Source organism: Corythoichthys intestinalis, chromosome 3 (genome assembly GCF_030265065.1).
Source record: "Corythoichthys intestinalis isolate RoL2023-P3 chromosome 3, ASM3026506v1, whole genome shotgun sequence".
Lineage (NCBI taxonomy): Eukaryota > Metazoa > Chordata > Actinopteri > Syngnathiformes > Syngnathidae > Corythoichthys > Corythoichthys intestinalis.
Window position 1 is genome coordinate 65,792,188 of NC_080397.1, and position 23,312 is coordinate 65,815,499.

General features: G+C 39.3%; 1 protein-coding gene across 6 annotated transcripts in view; it reads left to right on the forward strand.

Moving 5' to 3' along the window:
- Window positions 1-296: 296 nt before the first annotated feature.
- LOC130913996 (mitochondrial import receptor subunit TOM70-like) overlaps window positions 297-23,312 on the forward strand; it is a 119,082-nt gene continuing 96,066 nt past the window's right edge. For 2 of the 6 annotated variants that reach the window (XM_057833018.1, XM_057833021.1), the window contains exons 1-2: window positions 300-421; window positions 13,856-14,066. In XM_057833018.1, coding sequence (XP_057689001.1) covers window positions 13,944-14,066 — 123 coding nt within the window. In that variant the 5' untranslated portion in view covers window positions 300-421; window positions 13,856-13,943. Of the gene's footprint in view, window positions 422-8,853; window positions 8,945-13,855; window positions 14,067-17,205; window positions 17,595-23,312 lie in introns of those variants that run through there. The other 4 variants (XM_057833016.1, XM_057833019.1, XM_057833017.1 and 1 more) reach the window with 4 other exon arrangements.

Below are 23,312 nucleotides of genomic sequence, written 5' to 3' on the forward strand. Positions count from 1 at the left end.
ATATATTGAGATGGTTATATTCTATGTGAACTAGTTGTTTTGTATTATTTGTTATTTGTATGTTTTGTAGTGTTCAATAAAATAAAAAAATAAATAAAAATATTGAAATGGGGCATAAGACGAGTCACAAGCAGCTGCTCTGTCGTGCATTGTAATACAAACGCGTTGAACTTTCGTCTTATTTGCGGTCTTTTTTCCGTCAGAATGACAAATAGTTGCTGTGTTGCGGGTTGTCAAACAAGGACGAGTTCGGAGCCGCATTTGAAGTTCTCCATTCTTCCTCGTGAGAAGAAAAGGAGAAACAAATGGCTGAAAGCAATTAATCGAGGAACAGGAAAAGAAGACGGTTCCGTGGACTATGCTCGCCTGTGGGAACCAAAATCCAAGCACATTTACGTTTGCAGCCGACATTTTATTACTGGTGAGTAAACTTTAATCGAATTTTTTTTTTAATTTCCCCAATTAGCTGCTAGGATTCAATAGACTAGGCAGTGGCTATTATTACAGAGCTGCCAACTTTTAGAAAAACCTTGGAGTGAGATTTTGTTGCGGGTGACCAAAATTTTGCCCCGTGAGAAATTGGATGTGTGTGCGTGAGAAAACAGGCAATTGCGTGTGTCTCACGCTCATTTTGATAAAATGCTAATGATGGACTACGTTAGCCTATTTGGTTGACCAACGTTACTAACCGTTATGCACCTGACAAATTGGTGACTAATCTTACAACTTTCTATATAGCGTGCAATATGAAACAAAAATAAAACTCAATTTTTCAAATAATATGAATTTATTTATAATATTCTAACTAGGGTTGTTCCGATCATGTAATTTTTTGCTCCCGATCCGATCCCGATCGTTTTAGTTTGAGTATCTGCCGATCCTGATATTTCCCGATCCGATTGCTTTTTTTTTTGGTCCCGATTCAATTCCAATCATTCCCAATAATTTTTCCCGATCATATACATGTTGGCAATCCATTAAGAAAAAAAAATGAATAAAACTCAATTCAATTGCTCCAAGTATCTTTTTTTATTGTCCAACATGGCAATGCTGACAATGTTCCAAGTTTTTTTCGGTGCCACACTTTGTGAGTGCGACAATAAATGGCAGGGGAGGATGTTTGTTGTTATTATGAACCAATCTTTAAACCAAAACTAAAGACTCTGGATGAGTGTAAGACATTTTGTCTGTAACATTAAATACAATTAGAAAACGATTTGATTAAAAAAATATTTGGGGGGTCAAACGATTAAAACTTTTAATCGAGTTTATTACAACTTGAAAATTAATTAATCGTAATTAATCCCAATTCAAAACACCTATAAATATGCCATATTTTTCAGTAAATATCGATTTAGGCATCAAATATGGATCTGGCGAATGGATAGACTGAAGCTTTTCCACATAACGCCTTTTATGCAACGCATCCAATGAGTTTACAGCGTCTGAAAGCACCGGGGCTTCCATGAATTGCACTATAAATTGCACGACAAATTGAAACCATTGAGAATACGGATAAACAATGACGGACAATATGGGGCACTTACAGCGACACTTCATTCTGTGAAGTTGGTGAGTAGGGTCTATAGGCTTCAGCGCCCATTAGCATTGTGTAAGTAATTATTGACATCAACATCAACAATGGCGGGCTACTAGTTTATTTTTTGATTGGAAATTTTACAAATTTTATTAAAACGAAAACATTAAGAGGGGTTTTAATATAAAATTTCTATAACTTGTACTGACGTTTATCTTTTAAGAACTACAAGTCTTTCTATCCAGGGATCGCTTTAACAGAATGTTAATAATGTTAATGCCATCTTGTTGATTTATTGTTATAATAAACAAATACAGTACTTATGTACCGTATGTTGAATGTGTATATCCATCTTGTGTCTTATCTTTCCAACTGGATTAAAAATTTTAATCGTTTGACACCCCTAATATATATCCTACTGTGAAGTAAACTGCAAGACTGGTTACAATCTGCGTGGAGTCTGCCGGACCGAAAGTACTGTATATTGCCAACATGGCGGTGTATCCAAACAATGACGTAGTACGTTCCATTCCCTATACCAGTATTTTTCAACCTTTTCTGAGTCACAGCACTGTTTTACTTTGGAAAAAATCTCACGGCACATCACATACAAAAAAACATTCCAAAATTACCTTCTGTACAGTATATTTAATTGTAAAATAATTTCTTAATAGTTATACTTACTCAGTGTGAAACCCGAGCCTGTTTAGATGAACACAAAGCCGATATCCTGGCAGGAATCCTCGTCAACAGCGCTCAATTCTCTTTTTATTTTCATATAGCAGTTAGGCTTGAGAAGCTCAAAATTATCAGACAGGAGGACTTTAGCAATGTCTTTTACCTCATCATGGTCGAGCATCTTGCTGACAATGGGTTTGCGGGCAGCATAGGCGGGGTTTGACTTTTGGGGCAGGGGGGCACAACATCTTGATGAACCCGAAACGCAGTTTCAGCAATAAAATTAACTTCCAAGAATAAGTATAATAATAAGTTGAAAATAAGCGTTTTTTTGTTTTCCATCATTTTTGAGTGGAATTCTTAATCAGGCTACTTAGGACAGCTATGCTTTTTGCCAAGATCGCCATCCATTGAATATGGTACGCCCGCCGGTGTTAACAGGTGTTCTGTCAAATATCGCACACCATCAGAAATTGCAACTTTATGTTAAAAATGGACGCGAGTACAGCGGTTGCAAAGTAAACACTACAAAACTTCTTTAAACAAAAAACAAATATTTAGGTTTGATCATGGACGGACATGTAGAAAAGTTCTCCTCAGACACATATTGCCATGTTAGCTGCACACAACAACTGCACGCCGTTCTCTCACTGTTTACGTCTTCGCCGTGTCGTTAAGCATGAATTTACGCCATATTCGTGTGGAATATGTATGTTTTACGATGTTACTTGTTTATTTAACACCTGTGGATAACATTGAGAATCCAGTTGAATGTAAAAGAGGGCTTATTCACCGCCACAACAGCTTTGGGAACAAGATATTGTCAGGGTGCAAAATTTGTTGTACAATTAGCGTCTTTAGTGGTGCAAATTTTAAACTCCGCTCACCATTTAGGCAGTTCTCTCTGGCTTTTCATGGTCCACATTTTAAATCCTTGGTTCTTGCTCAGTAGTTGTTGTCGCTTTTGAAAGCCTAGGTTTGAAAAAATTACGAATAGCTATCCATCTTGCCTTTTCGTTCCTCAGGTGGTTTTGGCCAAGCAAAGTAAATGTCCGTCTAAGGTGCTAGTTGTGTTTCTTTGCATTTGTGGGTTTCTTCAATAAGACAACTTACTGAAAGGTTGATGTTTTTTACTGACAGATCTTTAGTTACAGAACAGAAGAGAGGCATCATCAACATTAACTGTCCACTGGCGGGCTTTTTATCAGCTGTCTTGAGCTCGCTGTGTATCTTTAACTTCCGTGTGCTGTGACGATCAGACATTACTAATCGAACATGCAGATATGATTTGCTCATATAATTACAATAGTCGCATGATCTGTTCGAAAAATCATTTTGACCCATTATAAAAAAAAAAAAAGTTAATTGTATTAATTTTTTTTGTTTGTTTTATTGCTATACAACTTTTATAGACAATATTTTACCAGAAAATTCTTTATTTTAAAATCATATACAGTGGTACCTCTACATACGATCACTTCGACACACGATCTTTTCGACATCCGACGTAAACTTTGAGCCGCCATTTGTTTCTACATCCGACGAGTTGCTCGAAATACGACGACATGACAGCACTGCAAACGAACGCACGGTGGATTTTCTTGTGTGAGAAATCAACACAGTTTTCAAAAAAAGTTGATACAGTTGGAGAAACAAGGAAAAAAGTGATGCTTACCTTTGAAATGAAGATGCAAGTTATAGAAAAATATGAGCTTGGGGTGCGCGTCCCTGAACTGGCTCAACAATACAGCTCCATGGTCCTCTTCCGACCACCGTTCGCCACTATTTATAAGTTAAGGTGACAATTATTATTGTGGTAACATTGCCAAGGAAATCGCCAGCTTCGTCACGTTTTTATCATTTATTTAAGAACTTATCCAACACAAAACGCCCATTGTCTTAAGCAGTTGACTGCTCTCAAGAAAACGAAAGTATTATCTCTACCGCACCGACCTATCTCACTGAGACGTCAGCTTCGCGGTGCGTTCAGGGACAGTAAAAAGTGTCCGCCATATTAGAATCCGATTCGTTACATTATTTTCAGGAATAATTATTAATTCTTCTTCTTCTTCTTATATTATTCTGAATTATTTATTTATAACTTATTTGTTTTTCTATGTTTAATTGCCATTTGTAACAGTGCCAGCAGTATTTATTAAGAATTTAGTGTATGTTTTTAGGCTTTGGAACGAATTAATGGAATTATAATGTATTCCTATGGGAAAATCCTGCTCGACATACGACCATTTCGACTTACAAACAAGGTCCTGGAACGAATTAAATTCGTATGTAGAGGTACCACTGTATAGGAAAGTCAATTACATGCAATGACTCTTTTCGCCCCCCCTTAAAATCCGCTTATGGCGGGCAGTTAGTATTAAGGTCTCTGCCACAGTGTGGGACTTTTTGGGTTTAGCAACAAGTTCAGTAACTGGTAACTTTGAGGGCTTTCTCATTTACCTTTCTAGTTTTTCTCTAAAAAGTTCCCCATTTCTCTCTGTTTACGCAAAGGCGAACAAAATAGTCCATTGAAACTTGTTTTGTTTTGAAGCGACGGGTGTTTCGTTCGGAGATAACGTTTAGCATAGCTGCTCGTCACGCGTTCAAGAACTGCTACGATTTCTAACTATCAGCCACCTTGCTGTCCTTGACAATGTGTTGGAATAAAACACGGGGGGATTGACGGTCATCATAAGGGGCACTGCCAGGGATTTTGGGCCCCATGAAAAGATATCACTTTGGGCCCCACCAAAAGTGCCGGGACACACACACACACATTTAGAGTATCAACTCCGTAATTTCCTGCATTCTGGTGAATCTTTACACACTAATCTGTGCATTTTCTGCATTAATTTAAGATGAAAATATATTTACCGTATTATTCGGACTATTAGTCGCAGTTTTTTTTCATAGTTTGGCTGGGGGTGCGACTTACAGTTGTGGTCAAAAGTTTACATACACTTGTGAAGAACATAATGTCATGGCTCTCTTGAGTTTCCAGTTATTTCTACAGCTCAGATTTTTCTCTGATAAAGTGATTGGAACAGATACTTCTTTGTCACAAAAAACATTCATGAAGTTTGGTTATTTTATGACTTTATTGTGGGTGAACAGAAAAAGTGATTAAATCTGCTGGGTCAAAAATATACATACAACAGCGCTAATATTTGGTAACATGTCCCTTGGCCATTTTCACTTCAATTAAGCGCTTTTGGTAGCCATCCACAAGCTTCTGGCAAGCTTCTGGTTGAATCTTTGACCACTCCTCTTGACAGAATTGGTGCAGTTCAGTTCAATTTGATGGCTTTCTGACATGAACTTGTCTCTTCAGCATTGTCCACAAGGGTTTGAGTCAGGAATTTGGGAGGGCCATTCAAAAACCTTAATTCTAGCCTGATTTAGCCATTCCACTACCACTTTGGATGTGTGTTTGGGGTCATTGTCCTGTTGGAACACCCAACTGCGCCCAAGACCCAATCTTCGGGCTGATGACGTTAGGTTATCTTGAAGAATTTGAAGGTAATCCTCCTTCTTCATTATCCCATTTACTCTCTGTAAAGCACCAGTTCCATTGGTAGCAAAACAGCCCCACAGCATAATACTACCACCACTGTGCTTGAAGTTAGGCATGGTGTACTTGGGGTTAAAGGCCTCACCTTTTCTCCTCCAAACATATTGCTGGGCATTGTGGCCAAACAGCTCGATTTTTGTTTCGTCTGACCACAGAACTTTCCTCCAGAAGGTCTTATCTTTGTCCATGTGATCAGCAGTAAACTTCAGTCGAGCCTTAAGGTGCCGCTTTTGGAGCAAGGGCTTCCTTCTTGCACGGCAGCCTCTCAGTCCATGGAGATGCAAAACACGCTTGACTTTGGACACTGACACCTGTGTTCCAGCAGCTTCTAATTCTTGGCAGATCTGCTTTTTGGTGATTCTCGGTTGAATCTTCACCCTCCTGACCAATTTTCTCTCAGCAGCAGGTGATAGCTTGCGTTTTCTTCCTGATCGTGGCAGTGGCAAAACAGTGCCATGCACTTTATACTTACAAACAATTGTTTGCACTGTTGCTCTTGGGACCTGCAGCTGCTTTGAAATGGCTCCAAGTGACTTTCCTGACTTTTTCAAGTCAATGATAGTTCAAGTCAATAATCACTCACAAGAAATTGCTAATTCGTGTTGCTGTATGTATATTTTTGACCCAGCAGATTTGATCACTTTTTCTGTTAACCCATAATAAAATCATAAAAGAACCAAACTTCATGAATGTTTTTTGTGACAAAGTATCTGTTCCAGTCACTATCGGAGAAAAATCAGAGTTGTAGAAATAACTGGAAACTCAAGAGAGCCATGACATTATGTTCTTCACAAGTGTATGTAAACTTTTGACCACAACTGTATACTCAGGAGCGACTTATTTGTGAAATTATTAACACCTTATGATATCATCTCGCCCTGCGATTGGATGGCAACCAGTTCAGGGTGTCCCCTGCCTACTGCCCGTAGTTAGCTGGGATGGGCTCCAGCACCTCCGCGACCCTCGTGAGGAAAAGCGGCATGGAAAATGAATGAATGAATGATATCATTTCACATGTTATTTTGGTGTTTTGGAGTGACATTGATGGTTTGGTAAACTTGTTAGCATGTTCTTTATGCTATAGTTATCGGAATAACTCTTAATAGCTATGGCCATGTTCGCGTTCTGTCTTTGGCAGTGTGTGTTCAATTGTATTTTTGACGTTTTTATATTGAAATGCATGCTTTGAGTTTGTGGCGCTTTCACGCCCACGTGGGGCGCACTCGCACGTGTTTACATGAAGAAGAGCGCTCACACGCCAGAAGAAGACTGACAGCTACGTAGCTCTGACTGAGTGAGTGGGCGAGTTAGCGAGAGAGAAAAACGGCTGCGAACCTACGTTCATTGTTTATGCTTTAAAATATCTCTACAGAGGCAACGCCTGTGTGTATCATCTTTTCAGTTGTTGTGTGTTTTCCACCCGCGATCAGACACTTAGAGCCAGTTGTGTGGTTGTTTGAACGATGTGCTAATGCTAGCGAACGCATGCTAACCGTATGTGTCATTGTTGTAAAAGCACCTAATTATCATTTATTTACATTGACGCGAACCTGTTTGGTATCGAGGACGGAATTGATTCAGCAAATTATACGGACGTCCAGCATCGTCATTTGGGAGTTTAGCCCGCTGAATTGCCAGAATCGAGCAGTAGCCGGACAGTATATTCGCATTTCGTTGTTCATGCACTGTACACTTATTCAGCATGTTGTTCTCTATTGTATTTTTATATTAAATTGCCTTTCAAGATGACATGTCTGTTCTATGTGTTGGATTTTATCAAGTAAATTTCCCTCAAAAATGCAACTTATACTCCGATGCGACTTATATGTTTTTTTTCTCTTCGTTGGGCATTTTATGGCTGGTGAGACTTATACTCAGGAGCGACTTGTAGTCCGAAAAATACGGTATGTAAACATACAGCGTATAGAGCAATAATGAATAGAGTGATATCAGAGTGATATAAGAAATGTACTGAAGGCCATCTTTTACAATCTAAATATATTTTTATTCGAAATATTCTCAAAGCAAATACCATAATGAATGACTTAGAATAAATGTTTTGTTTGAACTTAACTACTACAGTCAAGGGCGTAGGTTTGCTTAGGGATGGTTGGGACAAAACACTACCAACTTTTCAGGATGCTTAAATTGTCCCCACCAACTTTCAAGCAACCTTATTTGCATTATGTAATGACTTGAGCTATATAGGTTATTTATATTGTCTTCCCATATGTTTTAATTGTTGTAACTGACCCCACCATTATTAAGTGAATTATTTTTATTATGTTTGGATGTACACGTACATCTTTTCACTTGCTGAATGTGCCGGTCCATTTTTCCCCTCCTAAACGCACATTTGGTTGGCTGATGATTTAACCCTCACACACACCCACAATAGATATTAGAGCTATGAGAAGTTTTTTTTTTTCAGCCAGCAGCAGCCACTGTTAGAAATTAAAAAAAGACATCATTGTTTTGGAAGTGGGGAACACACCATTAATTTTGCTACTGTAGGTCCAACCTGCATCAGTGTCAGCATAACATTAAACTGTGTGAACTTGCTAACCTGCAAAACTCAAGTAGGAAGCTGCTTTGAGAGAAGGGTCCTGAACTGGGAAAAAACACTTGTACCTTTTTTATGACCTTTCTTGTGATCTTGTGACCTTTTTGTTTGTGACCCGAATTGATCCATATACACATATAAACATAACTGTTTTTAACTGCGTCACAACTGTCTTTGAGAAGAGTAACTAACTGTGTGCTCTAGGTGCACACATTCTTTTGGACTGATAATGCAACTTCTTATCAGGTTATGCTCGCCACTCTGACTCGAGTTTTAGCTCATTGCTATAGTAACCAAGATATATGATGCTGCTCAAAAGTGCAACGAGTGGACCAATCATATTTGGAGACGAGACTCATCTCCTTAAGAGGTTGAGCAAAACATGTTAAATTTACCATGTTTGGGCAGGCAATATGTCTCCTGAGGGCAGGGGTCAGCCCCCTCTGTTCTCACGTGGCATATGCCTATAAAGAGCGGACTTTTTCCGGGCCAAACCTAGGGTCGGTCAGAGGATTTTACGCGTCAGTCGCTCGGCCGGAGTTCCTTGATTGCTCAAACCAGGAACGTTGTGTGGCCCTCCGTTCATTGTCGACAGGTAAGAGCTTGATTCATTGTCATCAGGGAACTCATTGCACTTTGGTGTGGGGATATTTTAGCTTCGACAACTAATTATCTAGCGCCATTGTTATGTGTGTTTGTGTGTTTTTAACTGCATCGTGGGGTTTTTTGACAATTCAGACCTAGCGTTGTAGTTATTCTGAGTTATGTTTGTTATTCTGAGTTATGCTTGATTTTTGCTTGCTTTTGTGGGATTGTAATCAATTAAACTTCATTTATTCATTTATTTGCAATTTCTAATCAATAAACATTGTCTATTAAGCAAAAGTGTGCCTGTTGCTTACTCACTGCGAACCTTGAAAATTTCGTAAAACAGGTCCTTCTCTTTGTGTTTTCTACTGTTAACATTAAATAAACTGAGAAATGTAGTAACCTCTGCTAGTAACTATGGAACTAGAAAAACGTTAGCAAAAAGCTGCTTAGAGAGAGAGAGGGGTGCTGCATAACCTCGTACGTAGCTCACACAACATCCACACAACAATCATAATTGATTATGTACATTAAAAAAAAAAGGATTTTGGGGGGGGTGCCACGAGCTACCCACACTAGCTTTGTGACTGACTGGTCGATCGTGATCAACGTCATGAGCACCCCTGATTTAGTATATCAATTGATGAGGTTGATATTGTTGAGAAATATAGCCCTGACCTCCGTTCACCCAATCTGTTTGGTATTACTAATGTCCCATCCTGAGCAAAAAGTGTACATGCAGGTTATGCTGAAATATCATCCCTACCAATGTTGAGACCAAACCTACGCCCTTGACTACAGTATACATTACAGTATACAACTGTTTTAATATGAAGAAATTGCTAAGGATTTTCTCCAGTTAAATGTGGAGAAGACAGAGGTGATCATTTTTGGGCCAAAAAAGGAAAGGTCAAAGATAAGCAGCCAACTTAGTACAATGTCACTTACAGCTACAAATCAAGTCAGAAACCTTGGTGTAATTATTGACTCAGACCTAAAATTTGATAGCCATCTAAAGTCTGACACTAAATCCGCTTATTACCACCTAAAAAATATAACCAGAATTAAGGGGCTTCTGACTCAACAAGACATGGAAAAACTTATGCATGCATTCATTTTCAGCAGATTGGACTATTGCAATGGTATATTTACAGGTCTTGATAAAAAATCAGTCAGGAAGCTGCAGTTAGTACAGAATGCTGCAGCCAGAGTCCTCACAAATACAAGGAAGCTGGACCACATCACACCTGTTTTGAAATCGCTACACTGGCTTCCAGTGAGTCAAAGGATAGACTATGAAATACTACTGCTCGTCTACAAAACACTTAATGGCCTTGGACCAAAATACATGCTTGACTTGTTAGATTCCTATGAGACATCTAGACCCCTAAGGTCGTCTGGAACCGGTCTTCTGCATGTTCCAAGAACAAGAACCAAGCAGGGTGAGGCAGCATTTAGTTATTATGCTCCTCACCTCTGGAACAAGTTACCCGAACGTCTGAAGTATGCTCAAACTGTTAGCTCTTTTAAATCAGGGCTAAAAACGCTTTTGTTTAGCACTGCATATCCATAACTGTCTATAAATTTCAATCTACTTGCTTTCTATTCCTCTTGTGCTAATCTCCATTGCTGATTTCAATTATTATTATTAATAGTAGTTTTTGTTTTATTTTTATTTTTGTTTTATATTTATTTATTTATTTTTATTCTGTGATTAAATGCGATCTTTTGTCTTGGTTTTTACGTTGTGTTGATTTAAATGGGATTTTTATGATCTTCATGTGATGTAAATCACTTTGAATTGCCTTGTGTTGAATTGTGCTATATAAACAGGGGTGCACATAATTTTTTTGCCCAGGTTCTCAGAGGAGGACCTGGAGATGTGACTTGGTCCTCATTGAGCTTGAGAGCCGACCCGCCTGATGTGATAAATTTATGACAAGCTTTACTTAGAGCCAATTAACTTTAATTAATTATATTAACAATTAATGCTTGATTAACATCAACTGGCACAACAAAATTGCCATTACTTTGAAGTGAAATGTAAAGAAATAAACATAAAAGCACCAATTCAAAATAAAGGGCATTAAGCGGCTCCCACATTAACTCCAAGCCTTTTTAAAAGTGGGATGTCCTCCTCATAAGACCTCATTGAACGTGCATGTTTAGCTTTGTAAAATGCGAGCAAAAACACGTTTGTCAGTGCATGTCGCTGTTCATTACCTTTATTCCGTCACATGTCCATAGGGCGAGTGGGGTCCTGTTTGACATCGATAATTTGCTTAATTGCCACATGCTCTGTTTTTTTTCGTGCTTTTCAAAGTTTGGATGGCTGAAATTCTTTGACCCTACATAAAATGCGCTGCTCTTATCGGCGACATTGGGATTCTCACGGCACATTTTGTACCGCATTTCCGTGCGAGCATCATTTGCTTCTAGCCATGGTACCTCTGGAAGCCACTTTTCAGCAAAAGTCCTTTTTTTCGGTAGCTCCGGTGACGTCTCTGTCGTCTGTCTGTCTTTTGACGGGGGTGGGGGAACACGGAAGTAATTACTCAGTGTGGCCTGCCTCTTCGACATTTTTAGAAGTTATTTTCCCGTGTCCGCCGCAAATACAGTGGTCAGCCATCGGTACGCAAAAGCATATGGAAGCCGTTGAGGGCCAGCGCGTTTGTCTACGTCCAGTATGCATGCGGACCACTTATGTGCACCCCTGTATATAAATAAATTTGCCTTGCCTTGCCTTGCTGTACTGATTAAAAGTAAGCTCAAAGTGGAGCAAACACTAGCTTGCAAACAATTACAGTATTTCATTATGGAGTAGACTTAGCCTCATCTGGAAACTCGCGATCTCCACTATAGAGTACACACCAATTTTCAACATCTGTAGGATACCAAAAAATGTCGTCATGATTTGGAATTCATGTTTTTGAATAGGTGCATTGGCCCGGGAAAATCCCGTATTACTTACGGAGTGAGCTGGCACCTCACTTCGGAGCTAAGATAACAGGTTAATTTTCAGCACTACACTGACACAAGACACCAACCTTCCTTTGTGAAGTACTTTGTCACATCCTGTTGGCCTTTTCCACCCATCTCCTGTTTTGCTTTCTTTCCTCTTTTGAAAACACGATTTTTGTTTTGAAAACATTTCTGCACTAACGCGCTCTGCGCGCTTCGAGTCATTGACTGGTGTAAGTGCGCAGCGCACCGCTGCTCGCGTTCTAATTGAAGGAAGGGCGGACGAAACAATTTAATGAAAATACAGGGGTGGCTGGCAATACATATGCTCTCTGGGTGTTTACTTTTTGCCAAAAACAAAACAAGAAAACAAAACCCTTCGTTTATTACTATTAAAATTATAATGATGAATATTTAAATTTGCAAACGATTAACCAGTGTTCTAATTTTCTTTTTGGGCCCCCATCAGGGCATGGGCTCTTAGAATCGTCTCACTTTTCCCCCCTATACGGTGCCCTTGATCATCATATATGGATAAAATGGAAAGGACACTTTCGTGTATATTGACACTTGACGAGTGTGATCAAATGATATACAGTAGACGTGCTGGGGTCCACATTGTCGCGGACAGCAAGGTGGCTGACGGCTACAAATCCGAGCAGTTCTTGAAAGCGACGTGCAATACCACTACCTACTCCTTCTTTCCTACAGAAACTCCACCCGACAAAGTAAAAACAAAACCAAAAAAATGCGATCTTGGATATTTTCTCACGGCACACTAGTGTACCTCGGCACCAGAGGTTGCGCTAGACTTTTTCGTTGTCTGTCATTTTGACTGACAGTGTCATAAAAATCCGGTCATAATCTATTTTTACCCGTCACTTACATTTTTAAAATGATAATAATGACATATTCAATAGTATTTACTTTTCATTCATTTTTAATTGTGCACCAATCAGCGACAGGCAGAAGTGCCGTTAGCAAAGCGACGAGGGCAGGACGAGGGACTTGCGCGCAGAAGTAAACATACGAGGAGAACGGAGTTTATTCAACATGGCTAGCGCGAGACAGACTGTTGTCAATGCCTCGTGTCGATGTGTTTTAGCTCATTTAAAACTGAATTTACCGCGGATTGGAACATATTCTCGGCTCTCCCGCCATCCGTGTTGTTGTAGAGACGACTTTCGGCGCGCAAGAGTGACGTTGCCCGGGAAGAACACGTCACGCAAATAAACAAATCTGATTTGTCGATTGATTTTGAACCTACTCGAGAGGCTGTGTCCCAGACTTTTCTCTCAGTGTTTGAAAAATACAGGGAGAACAGTCTGGCCGTGCCAGGCAAACACTCAGTTGCCTTGACATTTTTCCGAGTAAGGCCAACGACGTCATGCATCAAGAGAGACAATAGCTAATTAATATGCTCACTCGCCACCCTGTGGTCTGGGGTGTGAATTGCAACCTGTCAAAATGACGGATGGACTTCAGTTTTTTCCGTCACCGTTTTAAAAAACCGGTCAACGACGGAAAATATTCGGTTGACGCGACCCCTACTCGGCACACCGGTTGAAAAACACTGCCCTATACGAACGTGGCAAACAAGTAGGAATTTGTTTATTAAAATATAATGTAGGGTTATTTGTGGTTTTCTTTTTAGAATGTTGCAAATGTGTAAGCCCATTTTTGTTTGTAAAATTGTATAAATGTGTTAATAAAAATAATAAAAAAATATATATATTCGTAGTCGTCCAAAAGAGAGTTGTATTTACATACCCACAAAAAAATCTGACGTCAGAATTTTGTGTTTACAGATACAAAGGCCTAATTATGAACACGAATCCGTAAATATGAATACGAATGTTTAAATAAGAACACAAATATTTTATACACGAACACGAATATGTAAATACGACAACAAATCTTTTTGTCCCATATCTCCCTCCATCATCTCATATCCCAGAGTTCCGCACAGCGTACGCTGCGCACACGATAAAGAAGACGACTGGCCCAGTGCTGCTGACTAGCTAGCCACACCACGGTTGCTCATCATGTCTGCCTCCAAGCCAATCGACCCGCAATCAGGCACCGGCGTCCCCCGTTGGCAGCTCGCTCTGCTGTTCGGCGCGCCCATAGTGCTCGGGGTGAGAGCCGTGTATCTATGGAACAGCATGGTAGGACTAAATGCTACACGTTTTGGCTGATTTTGAATGCCTTTGATGTTGCCTTTATATTTCAAAGAAAGAATTGTTCGCATTGGCCTGGTTTGGTTCCTTTTTTCAGGACACCTTGAACTTCATGTCCAAACTGTTGTTTTCTTCACTGACCAATTATAAATCAACATTTTGGGACCAAAAAGACGACAACAAAAAAAAATCCTAAATTTTTTTGTCAAAATTTGTAATATGATGTCCTATTGACAACCAAACATGGTCAACGAACTGTTTTGAACCTTTTTATTCAAATCAGATCTGCCAACTCTCACGCTTTGAGCGTGAGACACGCAATGGCGTACCGCAGGCAACACGTCACTTCCGCTCATTAATATTCATGGCATTAGCTACGGTTGCTAAGCTGGGACAAAGCTAGGACAAGCCACCGTTTGTCCCTAATAGGAAATGAATGGAAATCGTGTACGAAGGAGATGTTTACAGCGCTAAACCTACCAATTCTCTCTGAAAATGATGTGCCTGGTGCCAAATTGACTGGCATAGATGTGGAAGAACATAAAAATGTTCAGTTAACGAGATGGCTTTAGTGTCGAAGGCTGAATAAGACGAAAAAAAACGAGCCGACCTAAGCATAGCTTTACCTTTTTTATCGACGCGACTGACAATGACATTCTCCTGTTTCAACAAGCTATCCTTTACCATCAGCCCTGTCTTTCTTATATATCCTCTGGTTGTCCTACGTCTCTTACCATTCTTGGGGGTAATTTAGTTAGCTTTGTGTAGCGGTCGCAAATGCTACTCAGTGACAGCCAACGAACACTTTTAATTTTTTCATTGATAACACATCTTAATCCTATAATTTATTTACACTTCCCCCTTTCTAAAGTTGTTTTTTTTATATATATATACATATATATATAACAGAAACGGTAACAGTGGCAGTCAGATACCATTGTAATTCTTTTGAGGTCATTCATTGTCAGACAGAAGCAGTACGGCACAACGTTACTCTAAAAAAAGAAGTTAAAAATATAAAAATGGCTTACCTCTTTGTCCTCTGAAAGACCATGTCAACCCAACATAATGTTTACTGCATATGAAACGTGAATGGATTCGCTGAGCTGGTGTTAAAGTCCGCGCAAGTTGATTCGGTCTTCACATTTTTTCCTCCTGAGTTTTTGGTTTCCGGGAACGTATGAAGAAAACATTCTTCATGGTCGTAATGTCTAGAGTCGTTTCTACAAGTTCCCAAAAAGCAATGCGTGATCGGCATGTTTGTTTTTGAAAGATTACCGGAGAAAAGTAGCACTTTTTACGTTGAGTCTATACGAGGGCGGGTCTATAATGTCCCACTTCGGCTTTACCTCCGCTGTACGATGCGGCCGCACGGTCTAAAAATAGCCTTCGTGCGGTATGCCATTGCCTGTTTTGTCAAGCACACACGCCACACATCCAATTTCTCACCCAAAAAAACCAAAACAATCTGATTTTGTGCCGAGACTTGTTCGTTTCTTTTTCATACTCTCTGACAGTAGATGGCACTACTCGCCACTAGGGGTGTAACGGTACATAAAAATCTCGGTTCGGTACGTACCTCGGTTTTCACGTCACGGTTCGGTTCATTTTCTGTACACTAAGAAAACAAAATGCAAAATATAAATGTGCTAGTTGTTTATGACTTTTGTGCTTTCAACAATAGGAACATTAGCTTATACAAAGCGAGAATTCTGCTCAAAAATAGAAAATACAATATTCTGAAATGTTGATATTTTGAAAAACGAAATAAAAATAAATAACTTTAGCTAAGACTTTTTCTTTCAAAAAATATCTGATGTGCAAAATCGAACAGTTGCAACACTGAACAGTTTCAAGTTTCTCATATTAACTTTATGACCACAGCCTTGAAAAGTAAGGGTTATTTAGGGCTGTCAAACGATTACAATTTTTAATTGAGTTAATCACAGCTTAAAGATTAATTAATCGTAACTGATCGCAATTCAAACCATTTCTAAAATATGCCATATTTTTCTGTAAATTATTTTTGGAATGGAAAGAGACACAAGACGGCTATGTACATACTGTACATAAGTACTGTATTTGTTGATTATAACAATAAATCCACAAGATGGCATTAACATTAACATTCTTTCTGTTGAAGACATTTTTTTTTCTCTGCAAAAACAAACACACTACAGAGCCTTAGAACAGTTACTGAGACAGTATTTTTTATAATGTGTGCAAAGTGTGTGTAGTGTACACATAAATGTGGCCCTCTTTCCTACTCATCCTCTAGCCAATCGCTGAGGCAGACAAACTTATTTACATTTTCTGAGAGTTGTTCCATCTATATTCTTTTTTCATTTGAATTCCCCACCCAGAGGGCCAACCTGCTTCCATGTTTACATTTAACCGTTACCCACGCTGCTCACTGCACTTCTGAGTGGTGCGACGGCCCTGGCCGTTTAATTGTTATCTTTTTTGAGACTGTCAGTCATCTGATCGCCGCGTCCGCCAACTGGCTGCCTCCCCTCCCAAGGTGGCGTGCTCTGATTGACGCCGGACGGGCAGACGTCACAGCCGCTGATGGGCCACCCGAACTAGCCGCTGTCTGACAAGTATCCATTATGCAGCGCTTTGTTTACATTTACGGCAATAACGACACTTGATTTACAGCAGCTAATCCGAAACGCGGTTTTACTATTGGGCTGTTGTTTGTGCTTGCATACCCGCGTGTGTGTTGTATCGTGCCTGAGTCTTGTTAACCAAATAAAGGCAGCGTTAACAAAAGTCATTTGACCGCTCGTCATTTTAGAGTCAACATCCTGAGAGTTCGCAACTTCGCATTTGACAGCGTCCCTCGTTTTTCACGGTTAAAGGGGATGTTGCGGCAAAGGGGGTGTGAGACATCAATAGAACCGTTATGTGCAAAGATAACAAATATTGATAAAGTTAACAAAAAAATCAATCACATTAATGAGCAATTATCGAAAATAGATCGAAAATGACGAACATTACCGAAAGTGGTCCGGAAACAGCCGAATGGGGCGGCGACGTCACGACAAGTGATTGACAGTCGAGGCGGAGCCAGGTGCCATTGTTTTTTAACGACGAGAGAGTAGCGTTGGGGTTTGTTTGACGAAAACATCTCAAAAATGGTTAAAAACTGCTGTGCTATGTGGTGTACAAATAGTTATTTATCGGAATATAGTATCCATGAGTTCCCGAACGCGAAAAAAAAAAGCTGGACTACGCAGACGATGGGTAAAGTTCGTCCTGCAAAGAGGGCTAATTTTCTAGACACAGCCTCCGGCACGCTTTTCTGTGGTGCGCATTTTCCACCTGAAAGCTTCTCGAACTATGGACAAGTGAAATCGGATTTTGCTAAAAGATTGCTGCTCAAAGGAGATGCTGTGCCGACCATACACGCGCAGCGACCTAAATGTCCCGAGATATCAAGAAAAAGGATGATGACTAGCAAAGGAGGCTAAGGCTAAGGAAAGGAGGGGAGCAGCCAAGCTCGAAATGGCCAGAGTGAGTACTCTTTTATAATTAAAAAAATGTCACGCATTGAATACAGGACTGGACACATGTACACATTATCGTTCGTAAAATATATAGAACAAATCCTCTGATCCCATTCATATTCGTGTCTTTTGGCAGAGCGAAAAGCTATGATAGCGCAATAAATGATGATTATTCTATGCATTCCTTTATTTTGCAGTCACGGTGTATCAGCTTCACAAAAAGAAATGCAATAAAAATCATTGGTGTTTCCCACACGATCTGCTGCCGATGTTTCATCAGTGTCATTGCTCCCCTGAATGACCGTTTCATTAGCTGCATTGGCGTTGGTTTGGGCTCAAATTGGTCACCTAAAACATCGATTAAAGCTTCGTAACTCTCCTCGTCACTATTAGATGAACATTCGTTAAGTCCTTCTACGTCGGATTCGTCGCTGAAACTAGAAACGAAATTGTCTGCCATCATCGCCGCCATTCAGTATTAAAGCACTGAGCCTTTTTCTTGTTGAAGAAACAATTCTGAATTCTCTTTTATTGACAACGTGGGGTGTTTCTTCATGAGGGAACCTGGAATATGTGCAGGACGAACACAATGCATAAGCATAAACAGCTCAAAACACCCCTAATTCTCCCCTCACTAGAAGGAATTCTATTGATGCAGACAGGCGCTGCCCCCCTAGTGGTCGTGGGACTCTCTTCACTTGTCGTGACGTCACGCACACAATCTGCCAGATCTCGGGCGCCGGTCGTTTTAGCTTGACAATCGAGCTCATTTTCTTGTGTGTAATTACACGAAGTGGCATGATATGAATACAAAAGGCATGCGTTTATGGATAAATGATGGAATATTAAAATTTTCCCAGGGCACTACATCCCCTTTAATGGGGACCAGAACCCGCAGCGTTAAGTGAAAAACCACAAAGTTGCGCACCCCGCGCCCCAAATTTTATTTTTTTTGTGTGTGTGCTCAATGTATTTATTCAGATTTAGCATTGGAAAGAGATACATATAAGACATGTTTTTTTCTCACTTTTTACCCAAAGTATGATTTTAAAAAATGTGTATATACAGTGGGGAGAACAAGTATTTGATACACAGTCAATGGGAAAACCCATTGGCAGTGTATCAAATACTTGTTCTCCCCACTGTATATATATATATATATATATATATATATATATACATATATATACACATACGTATATATGTATATATATAATATATCAATGGATATAAATGGTTTTAAGCACTTCAGATATAATAATTATGATCAATTTTAAACATAACTGTCCAACCAAATCATTTTTGAACAAGAATAAAGTACTGTAGTAGAAAAATGCTTTGCTTTATTAAAGGGCAACTGAAGACCTTTCCGGATTTTGGTGTAATTTTATGAATATAAACTTTGGACGGGTTTGTCAAAACAACCATGACATTATCAGCACGTAATTGTAAGGATAATTTGCGTTTTTTTAGGGTTTTTTTCACTCCGTAAATGGTCCCTTCGCAAACCCGGAAGTGTGACATAGATTTCCCGACGCAACAGAGAAGACTATCCACAGCTAGCATAGCAGCAACAACGATGTCAGTGATATTTCCACCAAAGGTATCCATTCAGGATCGCTCTTTCGTGACGCTACCGATGGCAAAGGCTCCCAGGAAAGATGAACTACAATTAATCCCTACATGTTTGAACCTGAGGCATCAGATGATGGCGATTTACTTGACACAGCAGATGGCGTCATGACGCCATTTGACAGCTCGACACTTCACGAACGGGAGAGTGAGTGGTAAGCCTAAATCCAGCATCGTTATTTTTTTATTTGCGAGAATGCGATTACATGGTTGTATATTTTCCCATGCTCTCCACATAGCTAAAACTGGATATTAGGTAATGGGACAGCTCCTACTGATCTAAATATGGTAAAGCTAGCCCAAATGTGGCTAACTGAATGATAGGTTATTGATTTTTCAAAATAAATGACAAAACAATTTTATTTTCCAGGTGTTGCTGTAAACCGTCAAGTAATTACCCTTCCAAGAGTATGCCTGTGTCGTCAGGAGATCCCAGACGTGAGAGCCAAACTTGAGGAGGCTGAAGCACTGACAGGGGCATGAATTACATTAAAAAAATAAAACCATAAATTGTAAACAACATTGACACATTTTGTTGACTGTTTAATGCATTCTATTGGTATATAATATATTGTAATTATATTACATTCTGAAAAAATATTCAATAGGCCACAATAATAAATGATACCAGATTTAGTTGAATCAGCATCAGCTTTCGCTGTCAGATTGTGACACAACATTCATTCATTCATTCATTTTCCAACATATGAGCTAAGTTATACCAAGCACACAATGGCACACATCAAAGAACATAAATTTAGTAAGCAAAACAAAGTTAGGATAGCAACAGACTAGCGCAACATTGAAAAATGATAATGGCAGTGGGAAATATGTATTTATATGATAAATATGTATTATATATGAAGGTAACTAGATTTTTCTTTTAAAAAATGTGTACTGTATATATGACTGTGATTTCATGTCATCAAAATTTGCTACATTTATTTCTCCTAAGTAATCGTCATCTGATGTCGCAGACAGAAGAAATTCAGCATCTGGCAGGCCTCATAGGATCTCTTCAGTTGTCATCGCCGGACACCGCATCACTTGGGTCATTATATGACTCGACCCACTCTCTCTTGATTTTGGGAAACTGGGTGGCGACTTACTTGCAATGCTATTTTTCATCGTGTTGAGGGTTTCCGCCACTTAATTTTTTATGTTTGACTTCCTGGAGAAAAAAAAAATCACAGCAGCATGAAAATATTAGGTGAATCCTAATTTTAATTTAATAATTTCTTGGTGATCAAATAATAATGCCCCAGTCAAAGCAGCAACTATTTGATGCTATTGTTCCCTCTTCAAATAGGCAGACCTTGATGTTGAAGTATAACAAGTTATTGTTATATTGAGATGTATTTGATACATTAGGGCCTGACAGGTGGATTGTTTTGTTGTTATAGGCTTTATATCTACCCTGTGACAGGCCAAAAAACAACAAGCCAAGGACCTATTTAGTGCTGGGGACATTTGAATTTACATAATACCTATTGATATAGTAATAAAATCACATGAGTAGACGACATGTCAGCCAACCTATCTACTTATGACAGGCCAACAGCAACAACAACAAAATGTCGCACTTCAACAAACAGACAGTAGGAGTCCCCCTCGTTTATCAAAAAAGCCATTAATGTTCTACTTTCGTCTTTGTAAAACCAAGGTTGCATTGTTGTAGGTTTTCAAAGCTGTCGTGGCTGAAATGATGAAAACAATGAGCCGATTGTGGACCGGTATGCATGCAAACAAAAACGGTCCAAACCTTTGCAGGAGATGTTTTTTTTTGGACCACTCCTAGAGTCTCGAGTCTTCCTGTGAGTAATTTATCGATACACATCGAGGTGGCATGACGAATCCTGCGAGTAAAACCCAGAAAATGTTTTCAATATACGGCGAGGATAGAGTGGCTTCCTGGAAGTTACGTCATGAGGAAGCGGTCGGCAGGACGGCGCGTCCCTCGTTGCTATGGCCATAACTCAAAAACTACGCGGTCACTTATTATTATTTTTTTAAGTGACTTTTTGAGAGAGTGAATGATGCATTTAATACAATTCAACTGAGTAAAACACTTAAGAGCGAAATCTGAAAAGCTCTTCAGTTGCCCTTTAAATACCTCTGTTTATCTACCTTAGCTGTGGTGGACATGTAGAAAATACAAATTCCTCATGATCACTTCTGGCATTTAATTTATATGTCTCAAACGTCTACACACACACACACACACACACACACACACACGCCTACACACACACACACGTACACACACACACACACATTGATTTCAAAGTGGCTTCCTTGCAGAAACTGTTTAACAAGTTAAACGATGATTGACAGTTGCTGCGCTTTGATGTCCCCTTCTTTGACAAGATCAAAGATACCAGCATCGTTGACTTTAATAAGCAAGTGCGGCAGTGACTGTGAGGTTCAAAAAGCTTGGAGAGGGAGGGTGTGAGGATGTGCGCAGAGCAGAAAGCAGGGCGTATGTGGATTAAAAAAAAAAAACCTTCAAAACACTCCATGGCCTGGCCCCTCCCTACCTTTTCAATCTACTCCGTTTAAACAATCCAACCCGTCCACTTCGCCCTACCACTATTCTCCCCCTCTCCATCCCCCGTGTCCGCCTCTCCATCTTTGGTTCCAGAGCTTTTAGTCAGTTTGCCCCCCAGCTCTGGAACTCCCTACCCCCTGATCTCCGCAGCATATCTACCCTATCACTTTTCAAATCCAGACTGAAAACACACCTGTTCACTCTTTCTTATCCACCATAACCCCTAGCTCTGTTATATCTTTACTTCTCTTTATTGTGCTTTTAATCTTTTATCCTTTTAATACCTGTATATCGTACTGTGATTCCATGTCTTTTGTGAAGTGTCTTTGTGTGGTCTGAAAAGCGCTCTAGAAATAAAATGTATTATTATTATTAATATCTTATTAAAATCGTGGCGTCTTTAATTCTGCTCTCGCGTGCTCTCGCATCCAGTTAGGGTTTTGCTGTTAAAAAAATGTTTTTTTTTGTTTTGTTTTGCCCTCCTGTTCAAATTGTTTTCTTCCTCCAGAAAATTGATATTTCAAGCTTTCCAATGATGTATCACACATGCATAACGGACAATTTTGAAAGTTGGCCAAATTGGGGGTCTCAGAGCGGAACTTCAAGTCACCTGAGTGTTTTCCGCCATATTTATAATTGTCGCATTGTCTGCTTCCACTGTGACGTCAGAAGAGCTCCTTGGATATGTTTCGGTTTTGGAAAAGGACAAGAAATGATGGAAATATGGACATAAACAAACGATCAATGCAGCGTTTTAATGTTGATTTGAGTGGACAATAAAACTTAAATGGCATTATCTCACCTTTTACTTGGTCGATTGACTTCAAGTAAAAATAAGGGTGTCCAAAATTAGCGTGTTAACGGGCGGTCATTTTTTAAATTAATCACGTTAAAATATTTGACGCAATTAACGCATGTGCCCAGATTAAAATGACAGAACACTGTCATGGCCACTTGTTACTTGTGTTTTTTGTCTCCCTCTGCTGGCGCTTTGGTGCGACTGCTTTTATGGTGAGAATTGTGTAATTATTGACATCAACAATGGCAAGCTACTAGTTTCTTTTTTGATTGAAAATTTTACAAATTTTATTAAAACGAAAACATTAAGAGGGGTTTTAAAATAAAATTTCTATAATTTGTACTAACATTTATCTTTCAAGAACTACAAGTATTTCTATCCATGGATCGCTTTAACATAATGTTAATGCCATTTTGTTGATTTATTGTTATAATAAACAAATACAGTACTTATGTACAGTATGTTGAATGTATATGTCCGTCTTGTGTCTTATATTTCCATTCCAACAATAATTTACAGAAAAATATGGCATATTTTACAGATGGTTTGAATTGCGATTAAATACGATTAATTAATTTTTAAGCTGTGATTAACTCGACTAAAAATTTTAATCGTTTGACAGCCCTAGTAAAAACGAGCGTAAACCTCAACTTCCCCACTTTCAAACGAGACGACCAGAGCCGTATAAAATGTGCTGCAGCTGTTGCAAGCGTTACATCACCTGACAAAGACCGATTGGATAATTT